This window comes from Mastomys coucha, unplaced genomic scaffold (genome assembly GCF_008632895.1).
Source record: "Mastomys coucha isolate ucsf_1 unplaced genomic scaffold, UCSF_Mcou_1 pScaffold18, whole genome shotgun sequence".
In the NCBI taxonomy this organism is placed as follows: domain Eukaryota; kingdom Metazoa; phylum Chordata; class Mammalia; order Rodentia; family Muridae; genus Mastomys; species Mastomys coucha.
The window spans coordinates 23,958,222-23,978,470 of record NW_022196900.1 but is presented as its reverse complement, the minus strand read 5'-3'; the positions used below and the strand labels follow the sequence as shown (position 1 = coordinate 23,978,470).

General features: G+C 47.6%; 1 protein-coding gene across 11 annotated transcripts in view; it reads right to left on the bottom strand.

Annotated features, from left to right (window-relative positions):
• The window catches only part of Znf618 (zinc finger protein 618), a 167,343-nt gene that overhangs the window by 54,433 nt on the left and 92,661 nt on the right, over positions 1–20,249 (bottom strand). For all 11 annotated transcript variants that reach the window (XM_031377612.1, XM_031377615.1, XM_031377613.1 and 8 more), the window contains exon 3: positions 6,058–6,314. In XM_031377612.1, coding sequence (XP_031233472.1) covers positions 6,058–6,314 — 257 coding nt within the window. The remainder of the gene's footprint in view (positions 1–6,057; positions 6,315–20,249) is intronic.

The window sequence follows — 20,249 nt, the reverse complement described above, 5'->3', positions numbered from 1 at the left end:
CCACACACACACACACATACCACACCACACACACATACCACACACACACACACACACACACAAACACATACCACATCACACACACACACACACCACACACACACACCACACACATACACACACACATCTAACAGAGCTCTAAATGAAGGAGCCATTAAGAATATAGACCCTCGCCTGGTTTTTGGCATACATCTTGGAATCGAAGTCAAAGAATCAAGTGACACCATGAAGCAAAACCCATGGTCTCCAGCTTCCTGTTTACACACCCCAGCCCTCCAAGCACTTTCCCTACAAACACTGGAAATCATCATGTAATGAAGGCCAGGCACTGTCTCAGTCTACTCGGAAGAAATCCTCATTCACTGATACACAAGCTGATTGAGAAAGAAAGAAAGCTGTAACTGTTTCAGCGAGAAGTGTGTTTTTGATAATTTTTTTTTATTTTTACACTTACTATTTATCTAAATTTGTTCTTGACAAATTGCAGGCTAATCACAATTCAATCTGGGGGAAAGAAATTAAGAGGTTTTTAAATGCAGAGCTTTATGATCCCAGGAAAATTTTTCCCCCAGAAATTTCTATTTCAATTTATGTACCTCTTGTTGTGGCATATGAGTGTGAAACAGTGATCAATAAAAGACTTTCAAGCATAAAAAATATATTACGTTAGGAAAAAACCCTGGGGGGGGGCTAGAAATGGTAGTTCGAGGAGGAAAAAAAGAAAGATATAAAATCTCTGTCTGTTAAGGATGAGCTTGTTCAGATGTTTTTTTTAAAGTGACAACGGCAGGCCCTAAAAAGCAGTGGCATTGAGATTATTTGCAAAATGCCACCTTTAAGAAGCAATACAATATCCTAGGAATTATAACCTTTTCAATTGGTTAAAAAAAAAAAGAAAAAAAAAAAGAAAGAAAGAAAGACATTCTTGCAGGAGACCTAAACTGAGGGTGTTGGATGCCCTGGCCTGCAAGATTCCTCTCATCACGGCAGTCATCCTGGAGGTGTCAAACCCCTGAGCAGAGCTGGTGCCAGAACCTAACTTGTCTTTTAGTCCACCTTTAAAGCTATTCTCACAACATGGCTTCCTTCTTGTCCTAATGACCCAGCATATTCCACTGAGCATTCCAGACACAGTGGGGTAGCTCTTCTAACTTACAGCAAGGATCCCTTTCCAAGGGGGATTGTCCACCCGCACCCCTTCCCCTTCCCGGTTTGCCCCAGATGAAGAGTCAACAGCAGAGAAAACTGTGTCTGGAGGGCAGCCAGCGCTGCTCCTTCTCTCATGGCTGCAGCAAAAACTAAGTGTCGGTTCTGGCACTCGCAGGCACCTAGCTCTGCCAATAGCCTATTGAAATAGGAAACTCACGATCAGCTGGCATTACCCAGTAAGACCTGGCACCTCTCCTCCTGGATTTGTCAAGGACTGAAGCCCACGTGGTTGTGGCTGAGTTCCCACAGATTTCCACTCTATCCAGAGCTACAGCCCTGTGGCTTCCACATGACTGGGGTTCCCTCTTCCTCCTCCACTCCCTATCCCAGGATGGCTTTTTGCACGCAGTATGCCTATTCATGGCCCAAGACACCTCCCTGCGGAATCTGGTTTCCACAGGACACCCTTGGTTCTTCTAGCTGGGCCAGCCGCAGTCCTTGTCCACCTCAGGGGACCAGAAACTCATTCTCTCACATGTTTTATTTGGTTATCAAATAATTCCTGTCACAAATGACTTCCTGGTGGCCACTCCATACTGGTTGCAGCTCCTGGAACATGTATGTTTACTGTCCCAAAATACTGTAGGTTGTGAGCTCTTAGCCCCCATCACCCTGCTCCCTGTTCCTTATAGGCTCCTTTACTTCCCCAGGAAACAATCCTTGGCTTGCCCATGTGCCCCTCTCTATACTGCGTTAACACCTGGAAATGACATGGTTGGCTCAGTAGTCACAAGAAGCAGAATCCAGTGATGGCAAGACTCTGTCTCCATGAACATGGGATACTCAGTCCCTCATTGGTTCCACAGCATAGGGAGGAACACTCACTCCATGATGATAAATTTTGAAATGCAGAATGAGTGCCTGCCATCCTTATATCTTGGGCACCCCGCAATGGTCTACCATGATTTCCTAGATGTGGTAATCATAAGTGGCCGTCCTAATCTCTATCTAGCAGGATGACAACAAACAGGTCCCATTTCCAGTTTTCTGATTCCAGCTGACTGGCAGTGCACTTCACTCTATTGAGTATTTTGCAGAATAGGGTACAGGGGTCAGTTAATGATGCTAACCACAAACCTGGAACTGGGAGTGGCAACAACGGTGCCTGCATGTGTCATTCTTCATAAAGGAACTCAAACCTCATGTGTTCCAGCCCCTCCCCAGGCTGTAAGGGAGAGGTGCACCTATAGTGTGTCAGGTGGGCAAGGCATCTGCCAACACATCCACTCACTTCTGGTTTTCCTTAACAACACTGTCAGGTTCAATATCATCTCTGTTCTTGTTAAGAAAAATATGAACCCTGGGTCTGCCCCATACATCCCAAGCTGGCTGTAACTGTTGACATGATAAGAGCAAGACATGCCCTTCTCAGCCCAGGCCCTCTCTAGGCAGCAGCCCAGCCTTCTGGGCACCGACAGCCATGACCCTAGTTCCTCCAAAGGAAATGTCTTGAATAATGTTTGTGTCCCTGGGAAAACTGTTGATGGCTTATGTCCATCAACATGAGGGCTTGGGTAGGCTTCATTGCTCAGAGCTGTGTGACTGAACAGGGGCACTATTCTATTCAGAAACAGAGCCTGCTTCTGAGCTCAGAGTGCGCTGTGTGAACAAAGCACATGTGTGCCACCAAGTGACTCAGGACCATGAACTAAGCACACTTAGACACCAGGGCAAGAAGGCACACACTCCAGCACTTCACTTATGCTCAAAATCAGGGCTAAGGCAGATGCTGTCAGGAGAGCAGGATCTTAGAAACAGGAGTCGTAACCACCAATGTGCTGTGTGGCCAAGAACTCTCCTGCTTCCCACAGATCTGCCTCCCTATAAAATGATGGGGTCAAGTGACCCCACTGTCCACACCTACACCCAGCACAGACTCTAACTGTCAACCATTCTCTCCATGCGATCCTCAACACTGAACTCTCCATAGCCACGGACCTGAGCTTCAGGTAAAATCCATTTGCCAGCAAGAGATGAATTTGTTTCTCTTCCTACAGATAATCCCTGAGTTCTTTCCACAGCTTCCTTGGTTGGCAACAAGGTCAGGACAGCTTCCTCTTAGCTTGACCCTGTGCACAAACCACATAGCAAGAAGGACCTGTCTTGGGGACAGGAGAGAAGCCACATGGTCCTATATGGCATAGCTTTCCAGATGGTGGATTTTCTTGGAGTCATCTCTGGGTCATACCTAGAAGGGAACTGGAACTCATCTGGTTCTGATTTTCCTTCTCATCCCCACCCCAGGTCTATATCACATTGGCTTATTTTGTAGACTAGGGAGAAAAGCAGGCACTTCACATGACCGACACTCAGACTGTCCTACCTTGATAGCTTGTTCACCTGTCACTAGGCACAGTACCAGGTACTTAGCACACCTCCTACCATGTCCTCACATAACACAGGAATCTGTATGGTGGGCACTGCGGCACACAGAGACCTCATACCATGAGAAGGAAGAAGTATAGCTTCCAGTTAGACGCCAGACCAAACTCTTCATATGACTAGTTTCATCTGAGGAGGCTAAGAAGTACCCACATCCTACAGGCCAAAGTCCTGGCTGATGAGCAGTGACTGAGTGGGAAATGGACACCTCTGGCTAGTAGAAAGTCCAAGGGCCTTTATTATGTGGGCCACTGGTTCAGGGAAGGCTCTCCACAGTTCCCTGGCCTGCCTGCGGGAGGACTCCCTGATCAGATCTGCACTCATATACCCTCCACAAGACATGTGGGGGAGGGCAGCAATGGCTACAGGGCTTATAGAATATTATCGTGAGAATAAAGGCATGCCCTCTTCTCCATTCATAGATCCTGGAGAAAGCTTGGTCCTTGGCTTTGGGGAGTGAATGCTGAGGGGCAAAGGTCAGGCAAGGCTCCCCACCAAAGATCTTTTGTAGCATCTTCATGCTACCTGTAGGATATAGGTACTTCTTAGCCCCCTCAGATGAGAGGCAGCCATATGAAGAGTTTGGTCTGACAACTAAATGGAAGCCACACCTCTTCCTTCTCACACTAGCAGTCAATGGCCTGCTTGAGTTCATCTAGGGCTTGCTATCCTCTGCCACCTGGCCATCTGTGAAAATGGCTACCTTGTGCTAGAGTCTAGAGACAAGTAGAGCCCCATGTGAGCCAAGGTGGACAGTGTCAAGAAGAAATAAATTTTTAGGGTTCTGAGTTACCAAGACCCACTACTCTTGAGGCCTTTCATTACTGCAGCATTACCTAGACCCATCCTGACATCCAGTCATAGTACCACAACCGATATAGCTTCCCACAAGCCAGCATCTTGCTAGGCACTGTGGAGTAGGGCTGGGGAGCAGAAATCAGGCAGGTCCTGGTCCAAACTCGGCAGGGAACAGGCACAGTCTATGTTGACCCCTCTGGCCAGAGAAGATCATAAAGAAGGAGAGAGAGCTCTGGAATTGTCCTTGAAGGAGAAGCTGAACTTGGGAAATGGGTAGCGGTATTTCCAGAGGGGAGAGAAGGAAGAGCAGACAAGATGACAGATGGACACTGGGCTGAGAGGTCTGGGAAGATCAGAAGCCAAAAGAAAGGGATAATGGAGGACCCTGGTGCTGTGGTCTTGGTTCTGGAGATGGTAGGGGAGTCTCAAGATTTGCAAAGAGAAACAACATGGCATGTCTTTTGTATTTCCTGTGGCTTCCTTGAAGCCAGCTGAACGGAATATGTCAGGCAGAGAGACACAAAAGTGTGACTGTTCATGGGATGCTGTGGTGACCCAGGTGGGACCACTGAATAAGATCAGGGAAGGGAGCAGGAGGCTAAGGACAGGCATCAGGACTTGAGGGTTAATTGTGGAAACAAAGGGCATCACCCATAATGCCTGTGGGTTACAAACAGTACGCAAGTCAGGAAGACAGAATGGCATAGAAGGAAGGAGGGACAGGCCAGACCTGGACCACGGAAGGTAGATGACCATGGAGGAGGAAAGAGCACACCCAAGAACACTCTAGACATGATAACCATTGAAGAAGATGAGGATGGACATATACCTGTGCTGCCAGACTCGGAAGCGCCTCAGTAGCAGGGTAAGGACCGAGGGCTTTGTCTCCCTGTCTCTGGGATGCAAAGCTGTGGCTCGTCAATATGCTGAGCCATCAGTATATTTCGTTTGGCAGATTTCAAAAGCCAATATGAGAGCCAATGCTGAAAGCCAAAAGAATTCACACCAAGATGTTCACATGTTGGGCACAGGATCTGCACAGAGATCTGGCAGGGCTGAGCCACTTGAACCACTTGAGGTGACTCTCAAGAGGCTGTCAAGCGTCGTGGTGTAGGGCAGTTGGACACAGTCCCCACCTTCTGTTCTGCAGGCTCAGTAAGGGCCTGATGGCCATCCACATCCTTGAATCTGGCACTAGTTCTGGGAGCTCCTTGGCGAGCTGAAGGGGGAAATCAGCCTCAGAGCAGGTTACTATGAGACTCTTCCAGGTACAGGAAAGCACGTAATGTCACCGGTCAAAAATAACCACCCCAAAAGTCCCCAGTCAGGCCAAGAACAAGGCAGACAGGACACAGTATAGTATTCAGAATACCAAGCAAGCAGTGCAGGCTTGTGCTGGTTCCCTACTGAGAGCTTAGGGACCTCAAGGTGTGTTGGATTCACTGGGCCAGCAGACAATCTAAATATCAAGAGCTTGACAGAACCATGGGGTCTTGTTACACCCTGGCAGAAAGTGAACTCTCCAGGTCAGAACTCATCCTGCAGTGCCAACCAGGAGCTCTGCTTTCTCTCTGGGCAGAGCAAGCCACAGGAGGTTCTCTCTCAGAGATGCCAGCCTTCCTCACCACACATTTCTACCCTGGTTGCAGATCTTACTCGGGCACTCACCTAGGGTCTGCTGGTTGCGGACGCCACCGATCACCACGCAGATCTCGGCAGGCACATCGCCAGTGCCGTCCTTGCCGCCTGCCTTCTCCTCCTTGGCCTCGCCCTGCCAGATGACCTCTTGTATGTAGTCGTCTGGTACTTCTGTTTTCACCTTCACCTCCGTCATCGTCCCCTGCTCAGCACTCAGCGAGGCCTCAGCCGGCACTGGCTCCGGCCCCTCCACCTTGCTGCTCTTTTGACTGCGCTTCAAGCGTTCCCTGAGGAAGAAGAGAAGCCAATGAGAGAGGGCCCAGAACTACCCACTGACATGCAGGTAAACCCACCAGTCCTGAGCAGCATACAGACTCACAGCAAGGCTGTGTATTAAATATAAAGGAGGGCTCCTTGGCCTCCCAGGCAGACCCATTTTACATCTGGGTAAGTGAAAGTCTAAAGCCTTCCCGAGTGCCCAGCTCACCTCCTGACATTTGTTTGTACCTTTCACAACTGGAATTCCAAGTGACCTCAAAAGGCACCTCTGGATACTGGGAATGGATTCCTGTCCAACTTTAAGCTGGGAGCCTTGGTAGACGCAGGGTCTGGCTCAGGCAGCCTGGGCTCTGGTCTGCCAGCAGTACCATAAGCAGTATGCTCAGAGCATGCCAAGTATTTTTCACTGTTTCTATTCCTTGGCATCAGGGCCACAGAGCACATCCAAGCTCTTCTCTTTCCCACTTTAAATGGGAAGACTCCAGTCTCAGGCTCTCCTGGTGAGGGTGTCATGGAGCCAACAGTTTGGCAAAGGACTGCTCTCCAAATGTTTGAGAACACCCTCAAGGAACTGAGGTCAGGTGGAGTTGGGCAGGAAGCTGAGCGCATTCTGTAGTTTGGAACGGAGCCATGACTTCCCTAGGTCATAAAAGCAGGTGCAGGAAAACACGGCGTAGCCAGGGTTCTTGCACCCACACTTACCTGACTCTTTCAACATGATTCTGCATGGCCCCCACATTCGTTTAGTAGGTGAATTATCCTCACAACTTCTTTTTGGGAGGTGAGGAGGGCAAGGCAGACACAGGGTGAAAATCAAATCTCATTCCAGGTCCAGGGATAGTGCCTGGCTATGCCTAGTCCTTTCCTCTACTCAGGGAAGCCTAGACTCAAGGCATGTTCAGGTCCAGCCATATGACAAGCAAAGCGAAGCACTGTGAAGTCATGGCGAGCTGGGAGGCAGGGCTGCGACTTGGTCCTGGATCCACTTGGACCCACTTGTGGACCTGTAAAAGACCTGCTCTCTGGGTCTTGGCAGTTCCAAAAGTTAACGGGCAATGGTTTCACTGCACGAGCTGATCCACAGCTACAGCTGCTCCCAGAGAGGGGAAAGGTTGATGCTGAGCTAAGAGAGAATCCTTGAGGGCCTGTTTACAAGGGAGACACACAGAAAGGCCACTGGGGAGGTACTCTGGACCAAACTGCGCCCACCCACCCCCAAACTCACACGTTAATATCCAAACTGCAAACATGGCTGTTTCTGGAGCCAGAATGATAGGGAGGTAGTTAGGGTTAAATAAGATCACCATGGTAGAGCCTTCATGATGAGATTAGTGACTTGATAAGAGACATTCTTGGACCAGCAAGAAGGCTCAGCCAGTAAAGGCAATTTGGTGAAGCCTGATGACCTGAGTTTCATTCCTGTGACCCACATAGTAGAAAGAGAAAATTGATTCCCACAGCTGCTCTCTGACCCCCACACACTTTATAACATGCCTTTGCTCCAAGATAAATAAATAAATGTACAAAAGTTATTCTTGCCAATGGAGAACACAGTGATTGTCTGCAAGCTTGGTAGTGGCCCCTCCCCAGAGCCCAAGTCGTCTGACCCCTGACTTGGCCTCAAGTCTCCAGCTCTGTTACTTCCCTAATATGAAGCTTGGACCCACCACCTCACCTCGAAGCCTGGGCTCCTCATCTGTAAAGCACAGGCAACAGGGTTGTCACATAAGATTTAATCACTGTACACACAGAAAACATTTAGCAGAGTCTTACCCCATTAATAATGACCTGCTATTAGGTCACTATGAATCAATCCATCTTCCAGGAGACCTACCAGAGCTGAACTCATGCTGGCTCTTCAAGAGGGTTACATCGGGTAAATCTCTTTTCTTTATAAATTACCCAGCCTTGGGTATTTTATCACACCAACAGAAACCAGACTAATACAGAGAGTATGGAAGATTCAAGGGAACACTCTTACAAATCACACATGCTAACATGAGCTACAATGCATTCAACTTGCGCATTTCCAAACCCCAACTCTGGTTTGCCATCGCTGCTGGGAGATAGGTGTGAACCTGAGCTGCTCCTGAGACAGAAACAAAGGATCAATGAAAAGTGGCCATGAATCACATTTTTCAGACATGAAGGAAGCTGCCAAAGGCCTGGATGAGTCCTAATCTCTCCAAGATTTGGAAGCTCAGAAACAGGACAGGAAGGAATATCACCGTCTCCTCCCAGCTTGTTCCACTATGTTCTCAACTTCAGCCTCACAACCCACCCTGAGCAGACCCCATGTCCCTTCTTCATCATTAGGTCCTCATTGGTTCTAGGCCACCCTATGGGAGCAAGAGGCGCTGTGAGTTTGGAGTTTTGGGTTAAAAAAAAAACAAAAACAAAAACAAAAAACCAGAAGAATGGTTTCATTTTAATCCCAGGTGTGGGATATGAGGCTGCTTCCAACTGTCCACAGTAGCTAGCTGACTACGATTTGCCCCATGCTCTAGGCGCATGGTTTTGCCAGCTGCAGATGGTTTCTGGGACTGTGTGACACTGGGAATTCCAGGGACTTTTCAGAGGGTATATAACTGCTAGGTTCCCAAGAGGTGGGGTGGGTTGGTTGGTGGGTTGTTGGTTGTCTTCTGTTGGTTATTGGTAGTCATAGTTTGTTAAAAAGAAACAAACATGATGTACAAAGAAGAAACAAGAAGAAATTAAATATCCTGACAACAAAAATCAAACTCAAGAAGAAGTCTAATGATAACATCACCCTCTTTCCTTTCTATCCTGTTTTCTCTCCCATCTAGTGTTAGGGGGTTGAAAGGGTAGGAAAGGGTAGAGGAGGGTGAAAGGAAGAAGAACCTACAACGTAGCTAACACCAACTATAGCTGTGGGTCCAACAGACCTTGTAACTCTAACCTGCTTGCCCATATACCCTGCAATGTTAGTCAAATAACCTTCCCTGAGCCTTCATTTCTATGTCTACTATGTGAGAGTCCTTGCTGGACACAAGGAGGGGTGGGGACATCTGTAAGGAGTCCAACTGGGGCACTGTCTTGAAGTGGATATCCATACAAATTTCCAATAGTTATTGTGATAATGACATTGGTTCATGATGTCACTCTGGCCACCTTGAAGCCTTTCCAGCATGATGAAGCCATATTCTTTCTGTCGAACTCACAACTCCCTCCCACAAGTGACTCTCACAGCTATCCAGCATGCTTATGGATTCTTTTTAGCACACCTGCCACATCTGACTCCACTATCTACCTTGTTCTATGTTCTTCGTAGCCCTAGCTACTATCTGAAAATGTCTTGTCCATTAATGGCTTACCAAATCCTCCACCCTATGAGCAGTCTGTGTACCACCGTATCTCTAACATAAGATAAATAGTCATAAATACTGTACTTGTTTAATGATCAAGAGAAGACTCCCCTCCTGGTAAACAGGCATTCGGACTTTGGTCTGCTGTGACCCACAAGGGCCCGCTGGGACAGTAGATAGATCCATGCTTAAAGGTGGCCATACCCATCTGCAATAAGCCTGGGTGGAAATGTACCACAAGGAGACTCAGGGCATGGAGCCAACTCCAGTCTTGAGGCCACATCTCCTGACCCCTGGGACCTCCAGCCAAGTAGCTAGGGTTCTGGAGTGAGGAAGAGCAAATGACTTCCTCCCAAGGACAGGGAGACCCTTAGTCCCTCCTCCACACACCTGCCACATTCTAAATGAGTGCAAGCTTGCTCTGGAAATCCAGCTGCAGCTGTGTGTGCAGTCTGACCCCTGACTCTCCCTATGGAAGATGGGGAAGAGAAACTGTCTCTCGCCACAGGTGTGTACAACAACAGGGCATAGAGCCACTGGCTCCCCTTCCTTAAACGCCTGTGGAGCCAAGGCCACCGGCAGCTTCCATCTCTTCCCTGACTCCTGAACTGAGATTTACAAGCCCAAACCTCTCTTTTTCTCAGCTGCTCTGCATTTAATTGGGTGTCCTAATAACAACGGCATCACACAAGTACTTAGATCACTTTGAATTAGTGGTGCAGCTCCTTCCAACTTCTTAAAAAATTTTTTTCATATATCATTTTTTAAAATAGAGCTCATTATTTTAATTATATCCATTTAAATGTACAGTGGAGCCCTTGAATATTCTCAGCACGAATCATTAGGTATATTAGTGGAAAAGCACTCGGAATCTATCTACATGCTGACACTCCATAATCTATTCTATTTGTGTCGCTGTAAAATAGATTTATATATAGATAACTACAAAATAGTTGCTCAAGATATGCTGTGAATTTTATATTTAACCCGAGTCACACTTCAACATAAAATCCAAAGATGGGCAGTAAAAGGGTATTTCTCAGTAAGTACCCGCTCTCCCTGCTCTCTTTGGTTACGGCAAGCATAGACTGCCCGGAGAGAGGCTGAAAGGGTCCCCCACCCAAGGAGGTGCTGAAATCTCCTCCCATCTCTTGGGTAATAGTTCTCCAGGTGTGGTCCTTGAGGGCTTAGACAAAGGCTCCCAGGAACCAGGAAGTTAGGAATGGTGAGGATGGCCCTGAGTAAGACCCCATTTCCTTCATTTTCAATGGACAGACACAACTTTGTTTTGTTGCCTGACATAAAGATATTTGAACTTCTTCCTTGTAGTGGGGTGACTGGACCTTCCCCAAAATACATGTTTACATCCCATCCCCAGAATGTATGAAGGTGTTTTTTTTTAAAGATTTATTTATTTTTATTTATATGAGTACACTGTAGCTGTCTTCAGACACACATCAGAAAAGTGTATCAGATCCATTTACAGATGGCTGTAAGCCACCATGTGGTTGCTGGGAATTGAACTCAGGACCTCTGGAAGAGCAGTCAGTGTTCTTAACCGCTGAGCCATCTCTCCAGACCATCCAGACCACATGTTTTTGTTTTTGTTTTTAACATGTATGTATATGAATGCATGTTTGCACATAGGCTTAAGAGAGAGAGAGAGAGAGAGAGAGAGAGAGAGAAAGAGAGAGAGAGAGAGAGTTTTGTTGGTTATAAAGACACTGACGACACTGGATTTTCTTTGATCACTCTCTACTGAGTCCATACCCATCTGCAGATATAGGGTCTCTCCCTGAATCCAGAACTCCTGGAACCATTTGTCACCTGACTAAACAGCTTGCTCAGAGAATTCCCTGTGCCCATCTCTCCTGTGAGTGCTAGGACCACAGGCATGCCACCATACCCACCTGGCTTTTGTACTTGAGATCTGAACCCCGGTCCTCATGCTGTATGACAAGCACTTTATCCACTGAGCTATGTGATATGGATGTATCTCCCCTGGTATGGATGTGAGCTTCTTTGGAAAGAATGGATGTTCTCAGATGTAAGGATACTGGAGGTGAACTTGTCCTCTATGCATTAGGACAAGTTGCTGAGAGCTCAGATATTTGAGACAGAAGAGGTCCCAGAGAAATGGAGGAAGCTATTCAACATCCAGATAGACGTGGCCATAAATCAAGGAACAATGACAGCCGCCAGCAGCAGCAGAAGGCAGCACATACCCCGGCCCCAAGGCCTCTAGAGCATGCTAACCTGCTGGCCCTCTGATTTCTGAATTCTAGCTCAAGATTTTGAAGAAATAAACTTCTGCTGCTCTAGTCTGAGTCTAGTCTGAGGTGCAAAGGACCCTTCTTCTCTGGAAGGGTGTATTCAAGATTCCCTGACTGTATATGCTTGAAGCGTGGGCTGTGCTGACACCATTTTTCTCTGTGCCCCACAGCTCTACCACACAGCACCAAAGGCACCCTGCCCTCCCACTGCACCTGTGCTCAGGTCTCCTTGGCATCATGACTTCTGAGCTTTGGAAACATTATTAAGTGACATTACCATCACTCAAACAGAAGTGAAGACAGCTGAGGTGTGAACCAAGATAGCTACTAGTGAGAAGAGGTGGGCGGCATATATGTACACATACCATACACATACACATACCATACACATACACACACCATAGCACACACATACCATATACACATGTGTCCTTCCTCTAGCCTTGAGTAGGCTAAACAGACCATGAGTGTTTTTCACAATGGGCTTTTACAACCTAGGTGGAGTCATCTGTCTCTTGCTACGCCTACAATTTCCTGCAGGGACTTAGAAAAACAGACTGCCCACTGAGCTTGCTTTACAACATAATCCAGCTAAAACAAAAGATGGGTTTTGTAGTTTTTCCTTTATAAGCTAGAGCTACAAAATTAAACTTTGAGCCTTGATCAAAAACCTTTGTCTTGGCTTCATCCTTCTCTCACACCCTGTCCTTTTCATTTCCAGCCCCCCTTTTCAGGTAAACCCAGTTCTCCACGGCCACTAGATGTCTACTTACATACCTTACACTTACTACACACATATACATACCACACCCATATACATACCATACACATACATATACCATACACCTACCATACACAGACATAGACACAAACACAGTATGGATACACTGACTGGCATCCTGAGCATACCAGGACTGCATAGGATTTCACAATACCATGGAGAATAGGAAGTCACTGAAAAACTTAACAAGCTATTTATTTCTGGAACTTTTTTGTTTATTTTATTGGATATAGTTCTGAAACCACAGAAAGTGAAGCCGTGAGCCAGGGAGGGGGCTGGGGAAGGGGGACTACTGTAACTTGTTGTTGGCTAGGCCACAGGAAACGAGCACACTACAGAGAAGTCATTCTGAAGCAATGGCTCCAAGCAGCAGAGTCTGTGAACCGGACTCTCCCCTCACCCCAGTTCTCACTCCTCATGTTCTTGGTTCACGGTCCTAGGCATGTGGCCAATCTCCTGTGCCCAGACGCTTTGCATGAGACCCCAGAAACAATCTTCCTTCTCTGAGTCTTACCCACCCACTACACCCAAGTCTCCAAGTCCTGCTGCCAGACAGGGAAGCCAGGGCACAGAAGAGAGCAAGCTCCAGCACACAGCAGCACCTCACTGCATACAGGCAAATAAAGGACATGCTCATGCTCATAAAACTCTTAACGATGACCAATATAATAGAAAAACAATCTGGCTTCTACTGCTGTTGCTCAGTTATCACAAACCTCACAGCCTAAGACAACACCATCAAGCAGATCCAAGGCCAGAAACGTGCCATCTCTGGGAATGGTGGAGGAGGACAGTCCCAGATGACCCTAGGTGCCTGAGCCAGACAATGTTGTTCTTAGGCACAATTTCTCTACCATCCCACCAAAAAATGCTAAGATATGAGTTCTACCCAGTCCCAGCGAATGGAGACATCAACTCCATGGACTTGAGCCCGGCTTCTGCTGTTGACTCCCTGGGACTGATTTTGCAAACCCCTTTGCCTTTTGAGGTTAGGTCTCACCATGCTGCCTAGGCCAGTATCACATACCTGAGCTCACTCAGCCTTCTGAGTGGCTGGGTCCATCAGCACAATGATACCATGCCAGGCTTCTGGGGTTCCGTTTCTCTACCTGGAGATGTCTAAAGCCCACACAGGAGTGAACTCTGTATGCACAGGTGTGTCTCTCGCCATAAGACAGAAAGCTGTGTGTTCACCTGTGCCTCTAAACTCAGCCAGAGGATCACCCTACCTCCTCCAGACGTGCCATTCACCCTGGTGCCCGTGGTTTTATAGACAGTGTTAATGGAGAGAGGAAAGAGCCCTCTCCTTGAAGCATGCAAAAAGTGCCTTGCTAGGACTCAGGCTGCATGTATTCTCTCCAGGATGTACACATGCAAGGATCTGAAATAAACTGAAACACACTGCACGCCTTCCTGGTCCAGTGACCCGCTGCAGAGGCTGACCTCAGATCAAGTCCACCACTCCCTACCAAGCTGCCTTCCCATGGATGACTTAAGCCCCTTGACTGCTTCCTGTCAGTGAATTACCTCAGCCGCTTGCCTCTACCTAGCTACTTCCCCAGCTTTGTGCTGAACGCACCTTCTGGCCACACCTGTGTGTTTTGTGGAACTCTCATCTCCCCACACCTCTATATAGTAGCATGTCCTCACAGAGCAGCCTTGGGATCTCTCTATGCTTATCCATGCACTCCTTTGGTGAGCTCATGGACACGCCAAACCTTTGCTTGCCTATCTCAGACAAGATTCTACTATGTACCTCAGACTGGCCTTGAACTCGTGAACCTGTCTCAGCCTCCACCAGCAAGAGCGTGCCAGGTACACATGCCCATATCCACCTCCAGCTTTCACACTTTTAAATATATTAGCTCTACGATGATAAAGCTCAGGTTGACACCTCGAGCTTGGGGCTGTGCTCTACTGATTGGCTTGTGTAAACACTTGCTTGACTCCCATTCTGCACCTTCTAATAGCTGTCTCAAATGAAACACATGGCAAGCTGAGCAGCTGTTTGGGGGCAGTCCTTCCAGCCTCATGAGCGCTTTTCATGGCACTGCTGTGAGACACTCCTGTAACTGCAGCCCTCCCCGAGCTGACTAACAGACAGAGATGTCACCCTCCAGGCTGGACTCCAGATTCATCCTTATCTTCCCTTTCCCTCATCCCAACCAACAGGCCCACCATCAAGTCCACCTGCAAAGTGTGCCCTGAAACTCTCTTTACAACCTCGGCCATGCCTCCACCTGGAGCCACACCCCCTTTCTGGCTACAGCCTCTTCATAGCAGTTTCTCTCCTCTCCACTGAGCTGAGATGTATGTTTGACAGACAGACAGAGTGATGCTGACCCTGACGATCCAGGTCGAGTCACTTCTAGGCTCAAAGTTCATTTATTGCTCCTGAGTATTTTCTCTAACATCGCCTATCATCTCTTTGTCTACTTCTGTTTCTCCAACTAGAATGTGAGCTACGAGAAGACATAACTTGGTCTCATTGATTCACTGTCCCCAGAAGAGTGGTGGCACTTTGCAGATGCTAGCTAAGAGTATCCATAGCCTCTGACAAGGCCAAGGCCTTTCGATGGACAGCCCATCCCTGTCACTACCGATGGTGTCTTGCTTCTGGAATATTTAAAACAGCATGGAGGGATGTCTCTTGCTTGCTGCCCTCTGTGTGTTGTGGGCTGGAGATTTGCCCAAGGAGGCCAATTTTGTGAATGAATGGAACTTGCTCCTTTATTATCAGCTTTATTCTTCCAGACGAAGCATCATTCTCCCTAGGGTCTAAAATGTAACACTTGGATACCTGTCATAGACTGACATCCTTTCTTCAGACTGTGGGGTTACTATGGCAAATGCCCCAGAATGCAGATTACAGCCCCTCTAGTGGGCCAGGACCATGCAAGGCTTACCCCACACTAATACACTGTGCTTCAAGCCCCAATCTGTACCTATGACTTCCATGCAACTCTGAAAGACATCCAGAGGCCACTACTCCACTCTCTGCGCTTGCTGTAAATGACTAGGCTCCCACACATCGGCACAGGTAGAGGTGAAGCCGGTGGTGATGCTATGGTGATAAGAACAGTACATGCACCATGTGGAGCGGCGATGGAGTAGATCTTTATGATGTGTGGCACTTCACACTGGACAGCTGCTCCCACTATCCCGTATGGCACCTTACAAGGCAGGCATTTTCTACATTCCAGGTAAGAAAGCAGGGACAGGAATACCAACATGACTTCTGCATGGTCTCTGAGCTTCCTGATGACAGAGAGAAGATGCTAAGAGATGCATGTCTGCCTGACTCCAAAGCAGAGGCTTCGAACTGCTTGGATGGGTTTTGTTTTCACCTCTCAAAGGAAGCGAGGACAGTAAAATACCTGCTGGCTGAATGAACACACGAGGAACTCTAATCAGGAGCTCCAAACAGTGACTGGATCTCATCTTTGGCTGTCTTCTTAGAGTCCTGGAGAATCCACTAGACACAGTAGTTATGCAGGTCTGATACCAAGTGACAAGTGGCAGAGTCCTCTCTTCCACAGAGAAAGCTACTTAGGGTTGGTACCCACTGCCAACCTCTAATTCTTCCTGATGCTGCTCAAGTGGCTGCTTGCTACAATGTGTCCTCAGGACATGCAGCTATAAGACTGGCTTCTGACTGAGAGATTGGGAGGGTGATAAGGACCCTGGAGTGAGGCTCTAGAGAGACAGGAGACCAGCCTGGGGCCTGTACTTGCTGGTCTGCCCGTTTCCAATCCTTGCTCCATTGCCTGCCCATCAACAACCCTCTAAATTGTCTATGCTTCCATTCCTGTCATATATGGCTGATATATTTTAATAAATAGTCAAGAAGAAAAGATTAAATTAATAGATTAAAACTATTAACGTATTAAACAACTCTTAACATTCTAGAAACTCAAAATAACCTACAATGCATAAATACATCATTACTTTGAGATAATTCCTAGGCACTTAATTTTCTTCAATGCACAGTGTCAGTCAGCCACAACACTGAGTAATATTGCCGCTCAGAGAGACAGAATAAAGATTTAAATATTAAGAGAAAATTCCCTGGTTAATTGAAAACTAATGCAGGGAATAGCAAGAGACCCTGTCAAGTCACAAATGCCGAGATTCAGCTACTGGGGTGTTTTGCTTAAAGCTAGGAGCTTACTTCATGGGCACTGGGGCACATGGGGCACATGCCAGCCCAGACCTGACTATTTCACAGGACTAGTGTCTGCAGCATTGGAAGTAAACATGTGGCTTTCTGTTGCCAGTGGGCCTGGCAGTACTGTCTGTGAGCTGTCCCAGATGTGTTCTGTTCCTTACTTTCACACCTAAGGAGACCATAGCCCCAGACAGCATCCTCTGACTAGGCAGATGGGCAGTAGAAGCCATCAGGAGTTTGCCTACACAGACCTGTTTCAGGACACACAGACTCAGATAGACCCCAGAGAGCAGGTCCTCTGTGGGCAGTTTTCACGCAGGGCTCAAAGCCAGAATCAACAACGTTCTCTTTTTCCCACTCACCTTATTTCCTGACTAGGCCCTGACTCAGTAGCTCTCCTTTACCTCCTCCTCTGTCGCCCACTTCTTCCTAGGACTGACGGAGGGAGACGTCCTCACAGAATCATTGCTCTTCCTCCACCCTTTGGTCTCATGCTAGTAGATGCTCTGTAGTCCTTCCCTCTGCCGTGTTCCCTCCTCAGTCCCCAGGCAGACCTTAAAGCTGGCCAGTGGGCAATACACCCAACACCTGTTGTGCCTAGCCATCTCTAAGGGCAGCACTCTCCAGGGAGCAGCCAGCCCAAGAGTTCAGACCTACAGGAGACTCTGCCCTGCTGTCAGCCTCCCGAGGGCCCAGAGGATGAGAAGCTAGATAGATGCACAGCCAGCTAATTCTAGATTCTCTAGCCTGCCCACTGCACCTCCCTTTGTGTGTCATCAGGAATGGTAATGCTGACCAAGAAAACAGTTCAGAAGATTAAGAGACAAAGTGTGTGTGAGGTACCCAGTATGCTACTGTGCACAGCTGGCTCTGTCTTCTTAGGCTCCATGTCCATATCGCATCTAAGTACTAAAGTTAAGTGTGTGTGTGTGTGTGTGTGTGTGTGTGTGTGTGTGTGTGTTAGGCAAGGATAGAGTTTTATCCCTTCACTTCCTAAGCTGTACAGTCTAGCAGCCAATCACATGGCATTTATACTGTACTAGTTATGAATAACCCAGAAGCAATTCAAAGCATATGGAAGATTATACAAAGGTTACAAGCATATACAGCACATTTTATAGATGGGACTTGAGTATCATAGGATTCAGTATCCTTGGGGTGGATGGGAGTCCTGGACATCCTTTCTCCCACACAGGCATCTGTCCACATCAGGGACCCAACAAGCAGTTATTTTCTCTAGTCCCTACAAAGGCAAGAAAATGTGACCTTTGCTCAGACTATGAAACAACCTCCTTTACAGGTATCAGGACCCCATAGGTCGCTTTTAGTAAAGGGCATTTGAGTTTGGGGTGACTGCACAGAGAACTGAGCAGGGTCTCCTGGGAATTTTGCTTGAGTCTCTATCCTGCATCCCGCTGTGTGTGCTCCATGAGCGGGTGGGATAGGAGTTCTTCCTGGGAACCTGACTCGACTACTGATAGAAGAAGAGGCACCCTCACTCAGCTGAAACTTGCTCATTTAAAGCATGATGGTAAAGGAGGTCCCCCTACTCCACAGCTACCTTCTGTTTTCCTCCTGTCTGTTTCTCCTGCAGTGTGTCTCTAGTCTCTGCCTCATCTTTGCTGCTGGCTGGAGAGCACCCATGCTCACCACTCCTTTTGTTTTTGTTGGGGCTGAAAATTTCTCTGGTCCCTTCATGTAGAAAGCTTTCCACCTGTGAGGGAGGTTGTGCATTTCTCCGTCACCAGTGGACAGCAAGAGTTACATATGAACGTTCACAGGAATGAATCTGCTCTACGTATAGCCTAGGCTTAACAGGAACTGATGGAGCAAAGAGTGAACCCTGCCTACCAGTAAAGCAACCAGTTCCTTGAAGCAAGGGCGCAAACATGAGAGTTCACCTAGTGTGTGAGAGGATACAGGACTCACACTTTACCTAGAGTCTGGCAGAAGGAGAAGAGCCATTCCTGGGCATCAAATCCAAGCTCTGTCACTGAGCTCTGTCATAACCCTGGAGCCAACAGCAGAAGCCTCCAACTGAAGCAAGCCAGTGCTCATGGAATCCCATCCATCCACACTGTTGTGGCACTTTCTCTAGTGCCAGCGGAAGGTCACTGGGAAAAGTCGGTGCTAATGAAACGGGTTTGTCTGGGACAGCCTTTATTCTACTGCAGAAAACCAAAGTGCTAACAAGAACACTCTTTAGAGAATGGTTATGCAGCCTCACACACATGGCCATGATTACAGAGGCTACTGGCAAAAGGCCTTGGCTTTCAGCGTAAGTAAGACTCCACGAAGCCCAAAGCCATTTACTCTCACTGGCAACCTTGGACATCTTCAACTGGCTCTGAAGGAGGAGACTAGGCACAACCATAGTCAGTGCTTTGAGGAGAAAAGAAGGTAAGTGTAATGTCAAGGCACAATGACCAGATCCTAAGGGGCCCTCGGCAACCAAACTCTAACCTCACCCCTTACCCAAGCCACAGTGGTAAACATCTACAGAAGTAGATGCTCACTGATCACCTGCTGCAGCTAGGTGTGGTGCAGAGGGCGTACACATCTGAGCACAGTGAGACTCGAAACTCACACAACTTCCATTGTACAGATGAGGAAAACAAAATGCTCCAATACACAGAGGTCAGGTAACAACCAGGGGGTGGCAACACCAGGATCTGAACCCAGGCAGACTCTATGTGGAGCTGCTCAGCACTCACATGGCTAGAGAGAGGGCAGGGAAGATGTGCAACTAAGTAAGCAAGAAGCAAACAGGCAGGCAGGCAGGCAGGCAGGCAGGCAAGCAAGCAAGGAATGCCAAGGTCAGGAAGAGGGGGCCATGCAGACGTGACTGCCCAGTCTGGGACTGTCCCAGGACTAAGCAGGAGGCTGTAAGATTTCAGATCTAGGCTTCTCTCAGTCAGTGACCTCAAAGTTCAAAATACAAGTCCATCATGTGTTACCTCTAGGCCTAGCTGCCATAGCCCTGTTGGTCTGAAACTGTTTCCGCCAACACTGCTTTCTCTTTCCTGATACACTACACCTTCAAACCATAAGCCAAAATAACCTTTTCTTCTTACAGCGCTTCTTGTCAGGTGTTTGGTCACAGCAATAAGAAAATTAATGCTAGGATTTCTCTATGATTTATGGTACAAGTCGCTCATCACACACTCTATTCAAGCAAATATTATCAGGTTATTTCTTCCTTCTTCTTCTTCCTGTCATTTACGTCATTGCTGTACACTTTATTTTACATATGCTAAGAAGTATTAATTCCTTCTTACAACTGTCCTCTAATATCTGTAGGGCTTCCTTCTAGGACCTACAGTGAATGCTGGCACTCAGGGATATTAGTCCCTTATACAGCAGTAGCTCTTACAACATCATGCCCCATATTCCTC